Raw genomic sequence first — 20,938 nt, 5'->3', positions numbered from 1 at the left:
ACCTGTACCCCGTGTAAGCTTAAACAGACCGGTCTCCACAAACAGCACCCGTTCACGAGTATGACGTGTATCTCAGCCATCGCCTCCCTCAACCTTCATTCGGGAAAGTGGCGACCCGATCAACGACGCCACCGTAAGTAAAGACTTTTAAGCGAGCATGACATGTTCAAGCTGCCGGGTTGTATTAATATAAATATAATAAAAAAAAAATTGTGAGATACAACATTTGTGCTTGTAAGTTACATTAAAGACGGCATAGCGCCACATAAACGCGACTACATATTATTCATAAGGAGTGCCTACCTATAAAACTAAATTATAAATTTAAATTGACTTAGAGATGTACAGGTCTCTAAGTGTCCAAATCATTAAAATAGGTATTAAAATAAAATGAAATTTAAAATAAAATAAAATTTAAAATAAAATAAAATCTTAGAGGTGTATAAGGTCTCTAAGTGTCCAAAACTAAAATAATACAATCAAAATTGTGTCAGTTCTACTGGACGCTAGTATGGTTATTTCACAGGAAGAAAACGAAAACACTATTACTGACATTTTTATCATACTATCAAGATCAAGCTACTGGCTTAAAGGCATCCTTATCATCTATGAAATCATTCACAGCATAATACGCCTTACTTAACAAAGAGCTCTTAACGTGTGACTTAAATTTGTTAAGAGGCAAATTCACTATATCAGTGGGAACTTTGTTATAAAAACGTGTACAGTTCCCGACGAAAGACGTACTAACCTTACGGAGGCGGTGGGCGGGCACAGCAAGTTTATGCTTGTTTCTAGTGTTATAGTTATGGATATCACTGTTAAGCTTGAATTCGTTAATGTTTTTCCGAACATACATAATATTCTCAAGTATGTATTGAGATGCAACGGTAAGAATGCTTGCATCTTTAAATTTCTCTCTTAGGGATACTCGAGCGCCCAGTCCATAGATGGAACGTACAGCTCGCTTTTGCAGTACAAATATTGTCTGAATGTCTGCCGCTTTTCCCCACAACAGAATTCCATACGACATAACACTATGGAAGTAACTAAAGTAAACCAGCCTGGCCGTCTCTACGTTTGTTAGCTGTCTGATTCTCCTCACTGCATAGGCTGCTGAACTAAGTTTGCCGGCTAAAGTGGCTATATGTGCATGCCATTGCAGTTTTGAGTCTAAAGTGACTCCCAGGAAAACAGTTCGATCTTCAAATTCCAGCGTATCACCTTTTATTTTAATCTTGCTGTTATTTACCTGCTTGACGTTAGGTAGCGTAAATTTGATGCATTTGGTTTTCTTTGCGTTCAAAAGCAAATTGTTTGCCGTAAACCAGTTTAATACGGTAGATAGCGCGTCATTAATGCTCTCGAATCTATTTTCCTTTCTGTTCACTTTAAATATAAGGGAAGTGTCATCTGCAAACAACACTATATCATGTCTTTCTTGCACAACACATTAACATTCACATTCATAACTATTCACATTAACATTCTCCAAGGTTCTATTTTATCCAAAATACCCAGAGATTATCCAAAACATAATCTAGAGCAAATAAACATCATTTAGCGGTCGCTACAAATGAAACAATTATGCCATCTGGAAATACTGACAAATATTTTCAATCAATTAAATATCGCTATGAGAGAATACAAATACACGAGCTACTAGAGTCAGACCAAGCTAAGTTGGCAGCGAAGTGTTCAGTAAACGTCATAATTTCATACATGTTTGACGTTTAAAATAACATTGGCATTGTCTGGGCTACCAAAAGCGCTGCCAGCGTATCTTGATCTGCCCCTACGAATATTACACAAATCACTAATGTGTGCATAGGCAATTCCCCGGGAATTCTTCGACTATTATAGGATATGCGAAGAATTCCTTTGAATTCCCCACGATTTTATCATCAGATCTTGAACTCAATGGGACCAACTATGACATCAAGTAGGATCGCGTATTTCTCTCTCTTTATTTATACCCATCTTACTTTAGCATCAGATACTTACGTAGGCACCCATTAGGCCCGAAGCCATAGTATCCTCTAAGGTATCTATCACACGAATCCCCTCCAAAGCCTTGTGCACAAGCACACTGTCCTGTCATTTCTCTCCCTCAATATATAAATCCCATCAAAATATATATTTTCATGTAAAATGTTGCTAAGACGAAACCATAAGGCAGGCACTGTCAAAAAGTTATCAGTGAGTGAGTGATTCAGTGACGAAATCGTTTTTTTTTAGACATGAATACAATCTACAGTACAGTGCTATGCAATTAATTTTTTTGCTTATTTAAATTGTGCTTAATAATATCTCGAGAATTTTGTTTATCTGGTATAATCCAAACCCAAGTTACGAGGGTTCGAAAAAACAACGAAGCGCTTCGAGAAAAGGTAGGTAGGCGCTGCGCTTTGTTCAACTTGGTGGAGGCACTACCGTGCCCTCAGATATATATCTCTTTCATCATATACTTACGTAGACACCCATTGGGTCCGAACCCATAGTATCCTCTAAGACATCTATCAGACGAGTCGTCGCCAATGCCCTACTCGCATGCACACTCGCCGATGACTAGGTCACATGCCTCTTTGCCATACTTCTATCTCTCTTGCACTTACGTAGACATCCATTGGATCCGAACCCATAGTATCCTCTAAGACATCTATCGCACGAGTCGCCCCCAACGCCCTGCGCGCACGCACACTGCCCGGTGACAGGATCGCACGCGGCGGCGCCCGCGCCGCATTGGCACGGCCGACATCCGCCCTCACGGAGACCCCAGTAGCCTTCCTGTAATTAAGACAAGATAAGATTAAATTACTATTAGAAGTATTAGAACAAATTAAGTAAATTATTTTCAGAAAATATTTATATTTCTGGGGCACTGGAGGCCTTGGTCACTTTTTCATAGTATATGACATTTATAAGATTAAATTAATGAAAAAATATGCTAGTTTTAATTTTAGAATGAAGACTGTAAAAACTAAAATTCAATAACATATACATGACGACCTATCTGGTTTAGTGGGTATAGTGACCCTGCCTATGAAGCAATTGGTCCCGGGTTCAAAACCCGGTAAATGCATTTATTTATGCGAATACGGGTATTTGTTCATGGGTGTTTTCTATGTATATGAGTATGTATATAGTCGCCTAATAGTAGGTACAAGCGTTGCTTAGTTTGGGGCTAGATCGATCTGTGTAGGATTCTCCCCAAATATTTATTTATTATTTATTTACATAAATCTGTCTATTACAAAGTTTAACAAAAAACAGTCAGTTTTGACGATCATAGAAAGCAAATAAACTCGATATTAAAAAGCCGATTTTTTGAAATAAGTAGGTACATAGATATCGTAAAGTTTTTTAATAGGTGATAAGAGATGGCGTTGTTTTCAAAATCATTATCATGCAAATCGCATCTTTTGAAACAGCTAAAGGTTATCGTCAATATAAATATGAAACATATAGCAGTGTTTTTATGCGAATTGTTTCCGAGTAGAAAAGTGAGCCGGGGATCGGTGCCACAATGTATGTCTTATCCATTATTCAGTCGAGAAACGATGCCGATTTCTTTCAATGAATAGCGGTTTTATAAAGCTTCTTTTTCCAGTGCCCTCTACCGGATAAAGCTTGGTGTGACATTATAAAATATTAGTTTCCGCCCGCGATTTCACCCGTTTATAGTAAACACCCATATGATGGGACTGGCACCAGTAATGGGATGGTATGTAAGTAGATAAATGATTTGATTGATTTTTAAATGCTGGCAACATTTTACCATAAACAAGATCAATAGAGCTGCTCAAGTTTAATTTTTCATCGATATTTGTTAGCCTAGCCAATTGCAATTGTTGCGATTTTTTTTCTTAAATGTCCCATGATTCGTGCCGTAACAAAAAGGCCTTCAAAAAATCACACGGGCGTTGCACATATTTTTGAAGTGAAAACTTCTTTAGCGGCGCTGTGCACTTTTTGTGATGGGGAAAAAATGTTAAACACGCGACAGGTCACGTGACCGACAGATTCGTCAGATTGAAAATTCGTAAGACGGACACGTGACCTGATCGAAAAACTGTTACAATGTCATTGAAGCCAGTAGACCGCCGGCGCGACTTGAATATTAACGTTGTGCATTTTAAATGTTAAATAATTGTAACAGTTCTGAAGTGTAAATTTTTTAATGTAATATAAATTGTCATGTTTGTGTACGATAGCGCAATAAATAAGAATAAGAATAAGAAACCATTTATTGCCACACAAAATACAATGTTTAACTTAAAAAAAAATAGGCATGCGCGGCAAAAGGAACGGACTCAGCATACGCTGCGTCAGCCATTTCATTACAAATTGACTGCGCAGCGCTGATTTTCAGTCCGTCCCCTTCACTGAACCACATTGAATTAAATGAATTTTGTATTTTACCACATAAATGATAGTACTTTTATACTGATAATTAAAACAATTCATGCAAAATTCGAAAACCGAGAACCTCGCCAAATATCACCAAGGAGAAGGGAGGTCGAAAAATAGCCGAAAAAACCTCGCGTGATTTGTGCACAAGCCCTTATCAATTTTTTCAATCCTATAATCAGTATAATCCAATAATAAGTACGATTGTATAATATTTATATAACACCGCACCGTCAACTTTTTAACATAGTTACTAATAATGAAACCAGACAGACAGTAATAAATAATATTTCAATACAGCATCTATTTTCATACGACACAGTTTCTAGCGACCAATGGGAGATGACAGGGGATCAAAGGATCATAAAATCACAAATACGTGGTTAGCTGGACCTGAGCATTCTAGGAATATGAATGTACACTTATAGGGATTTTATTATATCTGACCGATTTGTTAGATGATTTTCCCAAAACAGTACTTTCGGCCCGATTCGAAGAATGAGATACGATAACGATAAGTTCTGGTTTAGATAAGTTCTCATTTAGATATCGTTTGTGTGTCGTATAATTGACAGAAGCAGCTCGATTCGGGCAACCAATGTCACTTTGACGTTAGAAATATCGTAGATAGATCTTATTGGGATCACAGCGGAAGCAAAATAAACGTCGTTTAGTTACCAAGATCTTAAACGTGTTTTAATCATTCTTCGAATCGGGCCGTTGGTAATTTGTGTGATTTTAACATTCATAAATACACGTACGTGAGACTAAACACTTCTATTTCTAGGAATCCATACTATTTAGTCAATGGGAAGCCGCAGATTTTATAGTGTGAGATCTACCGCGTTTATGACTTGGCCTTATCTGTTACTTAAACTTTATTGCAAAATATAATAAGTTTTAGTCAAAAATTTCATTTTTGGTACGAGTTTTTATCTGTACTTTTCCTTCCACATGCAACTAATATTCATCAAGAGATATATAACATCCTCAAATACAATTAGTTTGCGTTGAATAATCACAGAGTTCTCATGGCCATTGGCTACCTCCTATCTCCATCATCAGATCAGCTCCATGTCATAATAATATTAAAATAAAAATATAAATAAAATAATTCGCATCTCCATCCAATTTACATACGTATACAAAATTTCAGCTCAAACGGAAATTCGGAAGTGGGTCAAATTTAGCTTCCAAGATTTGACCCACACTAACTAACATACTAAGAGGACAAGTTAAATAAAAGCTTGTTAAAAATAAACACAAATGTCGAACTTAATACCTAAAGGCATTATTAACCAGCCAACTATTTGACTAAACTGAAACAGTAGTAGTTGCAGACATTAAAGAAAAAAAAAATGGGCTAGGTAACTTAAAATAAACAAAACAGCGTTAAATAATATAACAAAGAAATTAAGTAATACCTTAATTTAACAGGTATTCTAACTGAATTTAATTAATTCAATTTCAATTTCAATTATTTATATGTATCGAATCTAGGGACATCCATATAGTGTTAGTACAGTACAGAGAATCTTAAAATTGATTGGGGTTAGTAACATAGAATTTACAAATAACTAATAACACACACACATGGCACATTAAGACAACACAAAAAATATTATAATAAAATAAATAAAATAAAATAAAATCTAGGCAATCTAGATGTATCATTTCTTAGCATCTGTTGCTGCCACATGCAGACCATTCCAATGCTTGAGTAATGGTGCCTCCATCTTACCTGCCAAAGTTTTCAGGATACTATTGTTACTAACCTCTCGTGAGTAATTCTAACTTAAGCCAAACAATACGGTTTAACTTGTGTAATAATCCATCATAAACGCTACTCACATGCACTTTTACTACTGTTAATGCTTGAAAATGGAGACTAAGGCTCACCGAAACACATCGCGCGAGTGACTAAAATAACGTGAGCTAAATCATCTTTTTTGGATTAGGTATTCGTATATTTTAAAGCAGAGACCGTTATTTAAATATTTTGACATCCTATTTAGTTATAAGGACTATAGAGACTGATTTATTTTTTCAATGTCACAGACAATGACACATGTACAGTTTACATATCGTGTATAACAGATGGCGCTAGTAGTAATTAACTTAGATTATTTAGATACATATTTTAACACCTCAACTTATCAAAATAATCTAAGTGTAGTATCCAAAAAACAAAATAACAATTAAATCTAACTACACTACACAATGTTCTGAATGCCCATTTTACTAACAAAATAATTGTGCTTTACACTACTTAAACCTTTAGTCAAAAGGTCTGCGGGCATTTCAGATGTTGACAAATAAACAATTTTTACAAGATTGTTAGCGACAGCTTCTCTAACAAAATGATGACGAACATCTATATGTTTTGTTATTTTATGGAACAAAGGATTCTCAGTCAATTTCTGAGCACCTTAACTCTCTAAGCTTACAAAAGAGGTCTCCGCTTGTATATCGGGTTTTAAAGCCTATTTAAAACGGCTTACTATTAGTTGCTAACTTCCTTTGAAGGAACTTGCTCACGTAGCCACCTTAAGGCGTATCCAAAATATTAGTAGACGAGCCGAACTAATTTGGATTTCCGCTTTTCAGGAACTGTAGTGTAAAAACAGATACAGCTTATATAATCGTTGCGGGCTCTCGGCCTACACGGCGGCCATTAAGCACGGTGGCCGACTTCGGTGACATTTAATTGCTACGCGGCGGTAATGTTACAAAGTTAGCGGTACTGCTTGCCTGTAGTTGTGACGTTCTCGAGAACGTTCTCGATTTACTATGGGAAATATGCTCGAGCAAGCACATTCCCTATCCAAAACAGAGAATGTTCTTGGAGAATACAAAATGCGCCTTTTAAGTTTAAATGTACTTTTATTCACTTTTATATTAAAAATTATTACAAAGGTGATCGCGGGACGTGTCGTCGGTTCGGATCGAGAAAGAAGAGAGCGAGTTGCCACATGCAAATTATAGGGCAACTACAAAATATGTTGCTATATAGAAAAATAACTTAAGCTAAGCTTACACGCTATATGTTTTGTATTAAACAGTTCTCAAATACAGCTCAAAAGAGAGGTATGTGCACTGTGGATGTCATCTTGCTTTGTGTGGTAGGGCACAGCACAGCGGATGTCATTCCAGATCTAAAGCAGAGCCCAATTGGGGAAGTACGTCCACCTTACAGAAAATCGCAGCTAAATAACACTAGACCTTACTCATAATGTTGTGTTCCTGCCGGTGAGTGAGGTTGCCAGAGCTCAAACAGGGTGCGAGGTGTTAGGGTTGGCAACGCGCATGTAGGCTACGGTAACCGCTTACCACCAGGCGGGCCGTATGATTGTTTAACACCGATGTAGTATATAAAAAAACTGCACAACTCTATGCTTGCCTAAGTTGCTTATAATATCACTAAGCAAGTATATATTATTTTCGAATGTCTAACATGGTTACATATGGTAATATATTATAGTACTTGGTAGTTTTGTCAAAAGTTATAACATGGGCTAATTTATTTATTTTTTAATACTGTGCACAATAAATATAAGAATGAATCGCGGACTTAATTCCTTAAGACATTCTCTACCAGTCAACCCATGGCAAAACAGACATTCTCGAACGTAGGTGGTTCGAGAATTTCTGTTTTGTCATAGGCCACTAGTGAGTAATAGTACATTACGATACAAGTGCGAAAAATAGGAAATTCGAAACGAGTGGCGATAAATTAAAACACGACCGAAGGGAGTGTTTTAAATCGACACGAGTTGCGAATTACCTATTCGCACATGTATCGTACAACGTTTTACCGTACATATGGCCCTTTAAATGTTCGACACACTAACGTAATATGCTAATTTTCGCACTAGTGCGGTAAAGTAGCACCAAATGTACTGTAAAAGCCTTTATAAAGGCCTCTAGGACTTAGAAGGTTAAAATGACCTATTTCCCAACCCAACCTGCCACATTTATTCAATGTATTAACGGTCTTAGCATTTCCAAGTCGATAAAATAGCACGTTTGCCTCAACAAACCTTTCACACAACTGTCACATTGACATTTACACTGACCAAAACGAAACATCCTAACTGTATGCCTCACTGTTACACTGATCTGAATCTTAATGTTGTAATAATAAAGTACAATTTATTTTGAGTGTATATATTTGTTGTGAGAATCAGGGCGGAAATTATTGATATTATTTTTTTCTTTACGTTTGATACATGATCAGACGTTAGCAGCCGAATTGTGATATTTTGTTAAAAAGTATGTGCACTGCTTCACATAATTAATACTTAATCTATCTGGAAAACGTACAAAATAAGTATAAATCCATATTAAAGTATTTTTTAAAGGGGCTGCCTAACGGGAACTACTTTTTTGTACAAAATCCAATAGTTTAATTTACTTAAAGGCTGTCTATTGGTACACAGGGGGCTGATTACTGGTAAAAAGGCCCTTTCATTATATTTAATTAAATATTTCCAAAAGCTAAATTAAAGTACGTTTTATTCTTATTAAACAAAATAATTTATTGAATTATTGAAGAGAAGAAACATTAATAATTCCTATTGGTCAATTAGTGGGCAAATAAGACGATCTTGAACATAGAAATTTCGTAAAAAGGCTGACTACTAGTGCCTTTACCCTATCAAAATCGCTGCCAACTTAGCTTGGTCTGACTCTGGTATCATTGTTAATATGGTCAATTATGGCTATGAACTTGTAGTGGTAATATTAGTGGGTTTTGCTTGGACCTGACGATAACGTTTAAGTACATTAATTCCAATCATTTTCATCATTCCAGTGAATTTATGGAGCATTGTTACCAAACCAAAGATACGTTTTCACTATTTATTTATTTAACGTTTATTCTACCACTGGATTGGCTGTCTACACTATTCCAGTAGCACTGGATTGGGCGAGCTGGAAACAAAAATTAGACCATCAATCCAGTCACTGGACTGGAATGTTTACTGGAACGAATATATTCCAGTGTCAGTTCACATTATTCCAGTAATATGCCAGTGCTGGATTTGATCATTGGACTGAAATGAAGTGAAGTAACTTTTGCAACATTTTCGTGTATTTCAGCTACTTACTGGTTGGAAATTAACTAAGAAATATCTGTCTCAAAATAGGACTTAACTAACACTGCTTTGCTTAAATTTTGCAGTGACCACAAAGTGTGAAAGTGCCATCATCAAGTCACGTATTCGCTATAACTATAAACAATGTTTGGGATACACTGTTTCTGAAACACTATGCAGATTACAGAAACAATGTTTTTAGCTTACTCAGTGTGGACGGTCTGAGACAATGAACTTGGCGATAAACAATAGTGTTTACCGCAACTGTTTCTGTGTTTCGGAAACACGTGGATTTCTGTTTCTGAAACCGTGTTTCTAAATAAAATTAGTATGGTGAATACGTAAGGCCCGTCCTTAGATATATATCTTTTTATCGTTACATATCTTTTGCCACCTGTATAAATATTAATACGTAAACACGTATTAACATACGGTGTGTAGAATCCCTTAGTCCATCCGGTAGAATTAGAATTTTGTAGCAAATTATCGTTCCAAGAATGTACGGTACGCTAAACTGTGCTCATAGATTCTAAGAAATATCTCGCTAGGAATGTTGAACTAATCAGAGGTATCCTTTACTTTACATAATCTCTTAAACAACATACAAATCCCCTTGAAATTAAGTCATAACACGCTAGAAATAGAGTCGTTTTCAATAGTTGCACTGTATGAGATACGAGGTTGTGGAAATTCGCAGTCATGTTAATTCGTTGTGTTTATGTCTATTTGGAATTCGTGATTTATGGAGTGGTAGTAAAACTATTTAGCGTATTGATAAATCGATGGTAAAGGAATAAGGTTTTCTAATTAATTGCCTGGAAATTGACTAAGTAAATTCCCTATGCATGGTGTACCAAAAATAGTGGGGATCCGTTTAAGGGTATATCGTGTTCTTATTGGGAAAAAGTAGAGCCCCTCTCCGAACCCAGTGACGGACAGTGGTAAGCTTACCTCGCATATTTGTCATACGCGCGCCCCGTGACGTGTGGTCGAGATTTGCACTGTTCGGAGCGTATGTTACATACGCTTCTTTCCGAGCCGAGAAGCTAACAGTGGTAAGCTCCGCCCGCCCCGTGACGTGTGGTCGACATCTGCACTATCCGGACCGAATCCTATACATACTGCTCTGAACCGTTCGGCGAACAGTGGCCAGCTTAAATACCTTATGTGTCACACGCGGACCCCGTGACGTGTGGTCGACATCTGCACTTTTCGGAGCGAATCTTACACACACGCTCTGAGCCGTTCGGCAAACAGTGGCCACCTTACCTTGCATGTGTCACACGCGCGCCCCGTGACGTGTGGTCGACATCTGCACTGTCCGAAGCGAATCCTACACACACTGCTCCAAGCCTTTCGGTTCGGCGAACAGTGGCCAGCTTACCTCACATGTGTCACACGCGCGCCCCGTGACGTGTGGTCGACATCTGCACTGTCCGGAGCGTATGTCACACACGCTGCTCTCCGAACCGAGCGGCGAACAGTTACACCCTGGAACAAAAAAAAATACTACGTTACAACACAACACAAATTACAATGATAAGGTCAAGGTGAAGACCGTCTATAAGGAAAGACTGTCCTCAAAACCCGATCTAGCAACTGAGTTAAAGTATTACGCACGGAGAAATTCGTACATTGACCCGTAATTTTCTATCTAACACGCGCATAGCTATATTATTGCTGGCCGCGTTGTCAACGTACAATAGTTGACGCTCCGTAGCGTAGCGTAGTCATCTCTCTCTCTATCACTCTTCTAAATTAGTGCGACTGTGACAGTTGCGTTTCGTTCGCCACGGAGCGTGAGCGATAGGCACGTTGGCTACGCGGGCAGTTCCGCTCGCACAGTGACGTTGACGTGCGTAGGAAATGACGGGCGTCCTTATTTTACCAAGACTTAGAGTAGCACACGGCTGCGTCATTTGGACCATTTGGTGGATGTGGTAGTTGGTGTTGGTCGAGTAGCAAGCTGGGACCCCAGATTAGACGCTTTTTAGGGTTCCGTAGCCAAATGGCAAAAAACGGAACCCTTATAGATTCGTCATGTCCGTCTGTCTGTCCGATTATGTCACAGCCACTTTTTTCCGAAACTGTAAGAGCTACACTTTTCAAACTTGGTAAGTAGATGTATTCTATGAACCGCATTAAGATGTTTACACAAAAATAGAAAAAGAACAATAAATGGGTTCCCCATACTTAGAACTGAAACTCAAAAAATCTTTTTTCATCAAACCCATACGTGTGGGGTATCTATGGATAGGTCTTCAAAAATAATATTTAGGTTCCTAATATCATTTTTTTCTAAACTGAATAGTTTGCGCGAGAGACACTTCCAAAGTGAAAAAATGTCCCCCCCCCCCTGTAACTTCTAAAATAACAGAATGAAAAATCTAAAAAAAATATGTGATATACATTATCATGCAAACTTCCACCGAAGATTGGTTTGAACGAGATCTAGTAAGTAGTTTTTTTTAATACGTCATAAATGGTACTGAACCCTTCATGGGCGAGTCCGACTCGCACTTGGCCGCTTTTTTGGATTTGAACCATACTGGATTGCTTATAACAGAACTCACATACACACACACACACTAATCCTCTTTATTTAACCTCAGAATAAATGTACATAATAGAAACACATATAATACATAAAGATAGAGGTAAACAACAGGTGGCATTACCGCTACAGAGCGATCTCTTCCAGACAACCTTTAGGTAGTGGAGAAATGAAACTTTTAATGTAAATAATTAGGTTGTAATTTAACTGTTATACCATTTTTTTAAAAGAAAGCAGAGAAATTACTCGAAATAATTTCGGTATGATCGAATCGATCATAAAATGATATTTAAACACGTAAGTTTTTTTTAGGTACTACGTCGGTGGCATATAAGGCCCGTCTGATGGTAAGCAGTCAACGTAGCCTATGAACGCCTGTAAGTCCAGTGTGTTACATGCGTATTGTCGACCCTAACACACCGCACTATCTTTGAGCTCTGGCAACCTTACCGACAGTAAAAAAAATAATGAGATCAATCAATCAAAAAGTTTTAAATTCTACATCAGACAAAGAGATAAAATGACAATCTCTAAATTTATTTCTAAAATTTAAATTTTGCTACTAACAATAATGTACTTACCAGAATTCTTAACACATTTTTTAACGCGCGTATCTCATCAACAATTTTGATGCCATTTACATTTTCAACCATATTTTAAATCTCTTAAGATTAAATATCGAACGTAACCTTTTTGAACGAACTTCTCCATTAAATATACAAAAGCTTTTAGCATAATTACAAGAGTAAGCCACTTTACATGGTTTTGTTATCTGTGCACATAATTTTGCGCGCCGCGGCTAGATTAAGCGGCTATTATTAAAGCACTTGTACAGCTAGTAGTCGGATAACAGTTGTAAACAAGATTCCATTGGGTCATTCTAAAATAAGAAGTTAAAACCTACAATTTTTACTGATTACCAGTTCGCCGGACGATATCGGCCTGTCAGTTATTCGCGATTGTCTGCTCTTGCGAATAACTGACAGGCCGATATCGTCCGGCGAACTGGTAATCAGTGGCCCCTTAAAGCTTACATGATATTTGACGATCATTCTGGCCTAGTAGGTAGTGACCTATGAAGCCGATGGTCCCGGGTTCAAATCCTGGTAAGGGCATTTATTTGTGTGATGAGCACGGATATTTGTTCCCGAGTCATGGGTGTTTTCTATGTATTTATATAGTATATATATCGTTGTCTGAGTACCCAAAACACAAGCCTTCTAGAGCTTACTATGGGGCTTAGTCAAATTGTGTAATAATGTCCTATAATATTTATTTTATATTTGGAATAGGGTTTTATCTTTCCTGCTAGGGGGGAATCAAAGTGGTTCTTTTCTGTGGTAGGACATTTTATTGCCAGTATAAAATATTTACACAATAAAATATGAAAATACACATAAAGGATTAGGTACAAATAATTTATAATCGATTAATTAAGCTAAAAAAATTGTAATCGTACGTAATCGCTTCGATTACGTGTATACAATTTTTTAGCTTATAGATATATTAAAACATAATAATGATGTGAAAGTAAGTAAGTAAATATTCTTTACAGTACATATGGTGCTACTTTATCGCACTAGTGCGCAAATAAACATATTACGTTACTGTGTCAAACATTTAAAGGGCCATATGTACTGTAAAACGTTGTACGATACATGTGCGAATAGATAATTCGCAACTCTTATCGATTTAAAATACTCCCTTCGGTCGTGTTTTAATTTATCGCCACTCGTTTCGAATTTCCTATTTTTCGCACTTGTATCGTAATGTACTATTACTGCACCAACAATTATAGATTTTGCAGTGTCACGTATAAAGCAAAATTATTTCCATCTACGGCGTTGACACTTGAATCCCTTCGTTCAAGATTCAATGCACTCCCAGTCTTCTACGCCATCAATATGTTATTTCACTCCCTTGTGACACAATTTACTATTTCACCACACCCACTCGAAAAGGTTGTATTTTATCTTTTATGGATCAAAGTAATTTAATACACATTCGAGTTGTTTCTTCAGCTATTTTTTTTTTTAATAATTGTAATGACTATGAATTAATTCGAAAACCCACAGAAGCCTAAATCACTCAGTCTTAATATTAGCATGACTGGTGATTAACAATAATTAGTTTATTCATTATATTATATTATATGAATGATTGGCCTATGTTTAAGTAACAAATAACTAATTATTTTAATATTTGATGTATTTATCTATATACGTATGTACAGTCACGTCTGAAAATATCGATACGAAAAACGTGCCAAAAATATGTTCTCACTATCCCAATATAAGGGCAATAAAGTCGTGTATACATATTTCTGGTACTTTTTTGTATCGATATTTTCAGACGTGACCGTATATCGTCGGCTAGTTACCATCGTACAATTTTGCTTATTTTGGGGCTAGGTCGCTATTTTTTTGAGTATGAAACAAAGTCATGCAAATGATATGATTTTATGTGAAAGATTGTCTCTAAATATATATTTTATTTATTATTATTTATACATCGTTGTCTAAGCACCTACAACACAAGCCTTCTAGACTCTAGAGCTTACTGTAGGACTTAGTCAATTTGTGTAATAATGTCATATAATATTCATTATTGATTATTTATTACATTATTATTAGTGAATTTCATCTCGCTTTGTGTGGTAGGGCACAGCCATTGGATGTCATTCCAGATCTAGAGCAGAGCCCAACTGGGGAAGTACCTCCACCTTACAGAAAACAGCAGCCAAATAACACTAGACCCTACTCATAGTGTTGTGTTCCTGCCGGTAAGTAAGGTTGCCAGAGCTCAACGAGGGGGGGGGGGGGGGGGGGTTAGGGTCGGCAACGCGCATGTAACTCCTCTGGAGTTGCAGGCGTACATAGGCTACGAAGACTGCTTACCATCAGGCGGGCCGTAAGCTTGTTTGCCACCGACGTAGTATAAAAAAAATATATATATATTAATATTTTTTCATAGGTTTAGTAGTAGAAACACCCGTTCAGTCTGACAACGATATCCACGCTTTTAGCAAAGTAAGCATATCTTATTGATAATGGAATTCGCGATAACTTTACCAGAAATGGTGAAACTCATGTTTGTAGATGTTTACTTACTTACCCCCTTATTCATAAACGTGTTCTACAGTTACAATGCCATTAATCATCGTTTGTCCCTTTCCATCATACCAATACGTCGGAAAGGAACAAACGATGATTAGCGGCATCGTAACTTTAGTACACGTTTATGAATAAGGGGGTTAGTGTAATGATGAATAAATTAATAGATAAAGTTATTTTTTTAGAATCAGCAGAAGTTCACAGTAGTAAGCATGATTTTTATAAGGCACTTTGCAATAATGAAATAATCTCAACGAATGATGTTACTATTTTTTTACTTTTAGCACTTTAAGCTTACCTCTGTCGAGTCTCAGCTGCAGAGATAACAGACCCAGCCTGCATAGAAATTTGCAGAGGGGGTCAACTATATCTGCAGCTATCTGTATATGCCATCATTAATAAAAACTTAGTTAGGTCATTAGCAATAGAGGTATCAGCACGGGTATCAACTACTAGGAATTATCATGACGAGCTCTGGGACTTTTACATAATGTAACTTACGTTTAAATAAAGAGACGAAGAACAGACATTTTTTATATATGTCGCAGCCATCTGGTTAAGTTAGCCAGCCAATTAGTCACCTAGGCCGATTGTTATCACTCAACGTTTCACAACTTGGCGTATTGAAAGTCAGTTCTTTGAAAACGACTGGTTCACTCAGCCGAGTGATTTAAATGTTTGTATTGTAAAAAAATTAAAGAAATGAAATAAGATACAGATAAAATAAATAATAAATAATGACTACACGACGTTCAGTTATCTGGGTCAATATTGTGTTCAATGACTTAACTGGTTGTTCTTCAGTCAACTAATTAGCTAGCTAATTTAACCAGTTGGCTGCGACATATATAATAGACTACGAAACATCTAGTTAAATACTTTATTATTCAATCTCGTTCGCCATAGTTAATAAAACAACATAACGGTCCTATAATAAAATCAAATGCAAATGCACACAGATATAATCCATTACCAATAACCAATTAGGCAATTGTGAGTCACCTCCATACGGGAAGAGATGATGACAGTTATTGGTGCAGACACTCGCAGTGGGCGGTTATGTCGATTCGAGTTTAATTGACAGTTAAATATTTCGAATAAGTTAGAGCCTGTTTCACAATGTTGAAGCAAAGGATTGGATAGCTAATTAACAAAGAAAAGTAATGGAATAAACGTATATGTATTTGTATTTTGTATTTAGATATAAGATATTAATATATTGTATTTTTTTCTCTGAACTCCTCATCGGCACACAAACCTTCTCAAGGTTTTGCCTACGATGGGTCTTGTATTAAATTCTAGACTGTAGCTTAATTGATTCTAATCCGATTCAACCCCACAAAGACACAAGTTTGCGCGTTCACCGCTGAGAAAACCCTATTTACTGTGGCCCCGCATTTCCAAGACACAGCCCTTACCATGTCAGGGAGTATTGGGATCCTCGGTGTCGACATCTCCAGTGACGTCCAATTCCGTAGCCACCTGGAAGGGAAGGCTGCGCTGGCATCTAAAAAACTCGGTGTGCTCAATAAAGCGAGGCGATACTTTACTCCGGGGCAAAGACTGCTGCTATATAAATCGCAAGTCAGACCCCATATGGAGTATTGCTGTCACCTTTGGGCAGGAGCACCTGCATGCCAGCTTGGACCCTTTGACTCGGTCCAAAGGCGCGCTGTGCGAATCGTTGACGATCACAAACTCACAAGCGGTATTGAACCTTTAAGTCTAAGGAGAGACTTTGCCTTCTTGTGTGTGTTCTACCGCTTGTACAATGGGCTGTGCTCTGAGGAATTGTTTGACATGATGCCAACGGCCACTTTCTATCACCGCACCGCTCGCCATCGGCAGGGTGTTCATCCTCACACCTTAGAACCTAAATAGTCGCGTACTGTGCGGTTCAAGAGGAATATCCTCCCGCGGACGCTCCGGCTGTGGAATGAGCTCCCTTCCGAGGTTTTCCCGAGGGTCTACAGTATGGGGTTCTTCAAAAAAGGAGTGTACAGGTTTTTAAAGGGTCGGCAACGCGCATGTAACACCTCTGGAGTTGCAGGCGTCCATAGGCTGCGGTGACTGCTTACCATCAGGCGGGCCGTATGCTTGTTTGCCACTGTCGTGGTATAACAAAAAAAATAATTATTCAATAAATGAATAAATAAAATCTAATAACAAAAACTAGCTCACCCAAAATAAGTTTTTGGCACAAATTACATTTTTGGTACAAGCTTTTATCGCTGACTGTACTTTTCATTCCACAGGCAACTAATACTCATCGAGACAATTCTAACTCAAACACAATTAGGTAGAGTTCCTATGCCCACCTCCTGTCTCCAACATAAGATCAGCTCGATAATTATAATCATAATAATTTATTTATAATATAAAATTACAGTTAGTTACTTTGTACGAGTAACTACAATATTATAAAATGTTAACTATAGGTTTAACTTAATTAATTACATTTTATATAGCTTTTGTGGTCGTAGAACGTCTGCTCGAGAAACCATTTTTTAAGTTTCGATTTAAAAAGTGACGCACTTGGTGCTGCTAATTTCCCATGACGTGAGTGAGTTTTTTAGATTTCGCAAGTCTACGAGGCTCTAGCGGCACCCGTCCGGTGCGGGCGCTGCGGGTCGCGTACCTTCGCGGGGGTTCGATGATGGGGTTCGCGTCCAATTCTTCACGCACGTTAATTGCCATATGCAGTATCAAGAGTGAAGGCAGCGTCAATATGCCAGCGACTTGAAGAGTGGTTTCGCAGAGCTGGTTTGCGGAGCGCGCGCTATCGCTCGCACAGTTCGTGTCTGGAGGCGGAAGGCCCTCTCCCACTCGACGGCCGCTGCCCACAACTCGATCCCGTATTGCAGGTGTGCATGCACCGATGCAAAATAACAGGCCCGGACCATCTCAGTTGGGAGTATTCGTGCCAGTCTTCTTAAAGCAAAACAGTTGCCAGTTTTACACACGTTTTATCTGTATGATAGTACCATAATTATTGCATTGTCACCCGACTTACATATGCATGCAGGATTTGACCCGTACAAAGTTACAAACATACATTGCTAGTTAAATAAAAGCTTGAAAAATACTATATATGTATAATACTAGACTTTTGTAGAAAAGGTTTTTTCACTATCAATACTAATGACAAAATAATATCTCTTGAAACCGCGCCTAGGCAGGAATTCTGTACAATTACTTATCCGCGTAATTGAAAGCAAACAATGACGTATTGTGGCAGCCGGGCCCTGCGCACGCGTCGACGATAATGAAGATAAATCGATTTCAACGTTTGTAAATGTCGATTATTCTTGGTTTATTTGGTGTATTTTGTGCCTAAATCACAGTAAATGACAACTTTACAGTAACTCTGAAGTACAGACGTTCTAGCATGACTTGCGTGTGCGGAAAGATTCCAAAAAGTCGGAAAAAATCTCGGAAATATCAGGAAACTTTTACCGGAAATAAAGGCTTTCATTTAGAAAATGGAGAATTTGCATCTCCATACAAAATTATTAGAAGCGCTGGTAGCCTAGCGGTAAAGTCACGGATAGGCGTGCGAGTAAAGTTCGTGGACTTACAGCTCGACAACCTTTTTCGCCCGTGTGTCAACCTAAGTACGCGTACTTTACAAGCGAAAAAAGTTGTCGAGCCATAAGTTCGCGAACTTACTCGCCCGTCTACCCACTTAAGAGCGTGCTACTTGCAATCCGGAGGTCGCGGGTTCAAACCTCGGCTCGTACCAATGAGTTTTTCGGAACTTATGTACGACATAATATTTGATATTTACAGTCGCTTTTCGGTGAAGGACTAAAATAATCCCAATAAGGCCTTTTACCAGAGGGTTGCAAGGTCAGATGGCAGTAGCTTTCGTAAAAATTTCGTTTATGCCAATTCTAGGGATTAGTTTCCAAGCGGACCCCAGGCTCCCATGAGCCGTGGCAAAATGCCGGGACAACGCGAGGGAGATGATGCATCTCGATACAAAATTATAAGAATTTCTAAAATAATTTCATTGAATAAATCATTAAATTTATTCATGTGAACATTTTGCAAGCAACTCAGCAAGTTTCTTTGCCTAAACACTGGTACTCGACTGAAAAGCTCTCTATTATATACGATTGTATAAAATACTATTCTACACGAGTGCGCAAGAAAGGAGTGTATTGTTTTGAGGTTTATGAGTATGACTATGTGGGCACTGTATGTTTTTAAAGATGTACCCACTTATTCTCTTGAAAATAGGTACTTAGGAATAGTTCGCATGCAAATTTAAAGAAATAGCATGTTAATGGTAGGCACTGGCGCGAGGAATGAAAAGCAGGAGTAAACTTGACAATGAAACTTTTATTTTAACTTTCGGATACAGGGTCGAGTTAAACCGATCGCGTCTAGCAGCGGACTGCCGCCGGCGCATAGCAACGTAGTGCACATTACTTGCATAACATGTCATACAATTTTGAACCTTAAGTATTAGTAACTAAGTATGTATTTAACATGGCAACTTTTCCTTAAAAATAAACTTAACTAGTTACATATGTACCTATAGTGAGCGCATCGCTAACACTCCCCACCCCAGTGCTGACTCAGCACTCTAAACTTACGGGAATAGGAGCGATGCGAGCCGCAGACCTCCGGTAAGTCCCGGTAGCCGTCCTCACCTCCACTAAACGGATCCGTCCGTCTGCGCCAGGAATTACCTGCGTGATCAATCCCTTCGGCCACATATTGCGGGGAGAGTTGGGATCTACCACCAGAACGAGGTCCCCTACTTTTAGCGGCTTCCGCTCCTCTAGCCACTTTGTCCTAGGCACGAGGGTGGGTAAGATTTCTCTTAGCCACCTCTGCCAGAACATGTCAGCGAGCCTCTGCGCCTTCCGCCATAGTTTCCTCAAGTTGAGATCAGAATCATCGAACTCTCCTACAAGAGGGAGTCGCGATGATGACCCTAAAAGGAAATGATTAGGAGTAAGAGACTCACCGTCAGCAGGATCGACAGACACGTGCACCAATGGACGACCGTTGACCATGTTCTCAACTTCTGCCATTAATGTGGTCAAAACTTCGTCCCTTGGTGCTCGTTCTTTTAAAACGACTTTGAGAGCCGTCTTTACTGAACGTATTAAACGTTCCCACGCCCCACCCCAATGGGGGCTGGCGGGGGGAATAAAAGTCCAATCCATGTTGTTATTAACCCCCTCAGCTTTTAGAACGTCCATAGCTAGCGCCTCCATTGACCGACGCAACTCTGTGTCGGCGCCCCTCAGATTAGTACCGTTGTCCGAGTACAGATGGCGCGGCCAGCCGCGCCGCGCCGCCATGCGTCGCAACGCCATGATAAGCGAGTCGGTTGTAAGGGAGGCAACCAGCTCGATATGAATCGCCCGCACTGTGAGGCATGTGAATAGAACACCATATCTTTTCTCTCTGCGGCGACCCACCGCGACCTCCATTGGCCCAAAAAGGTCCAACCCACAGTGAAAAAAGGGTCGGTGATGGTGTTCTATTCTGGCTAGGGATTGCAAATCCGAATCTATTTCACCAAATCCGGATTTTCGGATAATTTTTACGCAGAAATCCGAACTTCGGATAAAATCCGGATTTAGGGATTTTTTTCTTGGTACTAGGAATAAATTGAAATATCATATATTTATATCATATCTTATGATCATTAACAAGTTATATTCATTACACAGTTATATTAATAACAAAAGTATCTTGGGAACAAAAAAATATCTTCTTTAATAATTTTAATTAAGAATTCTACA

The 20,938-nt window shown here is 38.4% G+C and overlaps 3 protein-coding genes across 3 annotated transcripts in view; 1 reads left to right on the top strand and 2 right to left on the bottom strand.

Annotated features, from left to right (window-relative positions):
- LOC133518202 (laminin subunit alpha-2) overlaps positions 1 to 10,782 on the bottom strand; it is a 51,935-nt gene extending 41,153 nt beyond the window's left edge. The window contains 4 exon segments of the mRNA XM_061851829.1: positions 2,616 to 2,787; positions 4,314 to 4,327; positions 10,474 to 10,552; positions 10,669 to 10,782. Coding sequence (XP_061707813.1) covers positions 2,616 to 2,787; positions 4,314 to 4,327; positions 10,474 to 10,552; positions 10,669 to 10,782 — 379 coding nt within the window.
- The window catches only part of LOC133518390 (uncharacterized), a 194,504-nt gene that overhangs the window by 116,510 nt on the left and 57,056 nt on the right, over positions 1 to 20,938 (top strand). The gene's annotated exons all lie outside the window — the stretch shown is intronic.
- The window catches only part of LOC133518395 (laminin subunit alpha-2-like), a 136,343-nt gene continuing 126,224 nt past the window's right edge, over positions 10,820 to 20,938 (bottom strand). The window contains exon 5 of the mRNA XM_061852071.1: positions 10,820 to 10,997. Within this exon, the coding sequence (XP_061708055.1) occupies positions 10,840 to 10,997 (158 nt within the window). The 3' untranslated portion in view covers positions 10,820 to 10,839. The remainder of the gene's footprint in view (positions 10,998 to 20,938) is intronic.

The sequence above is a fragment of the Cydia pomonella genome, chromosome 5, assembly GCF_033807575.1.
Source record: "Cydia pomonella isolate Wapato2018A chromosome 5, ilCydPomo1, whole genome shotgun sequence".
Lineage (NCBI taxonomy): Eukaryota > Metazoa > Arthropoda > Insecta > Lepidoptera > Tortricidae > Cydia > Cydia pomonella.
This window is presented reverse-complemented; position numbering and strand designations above follow the sequence as displayed.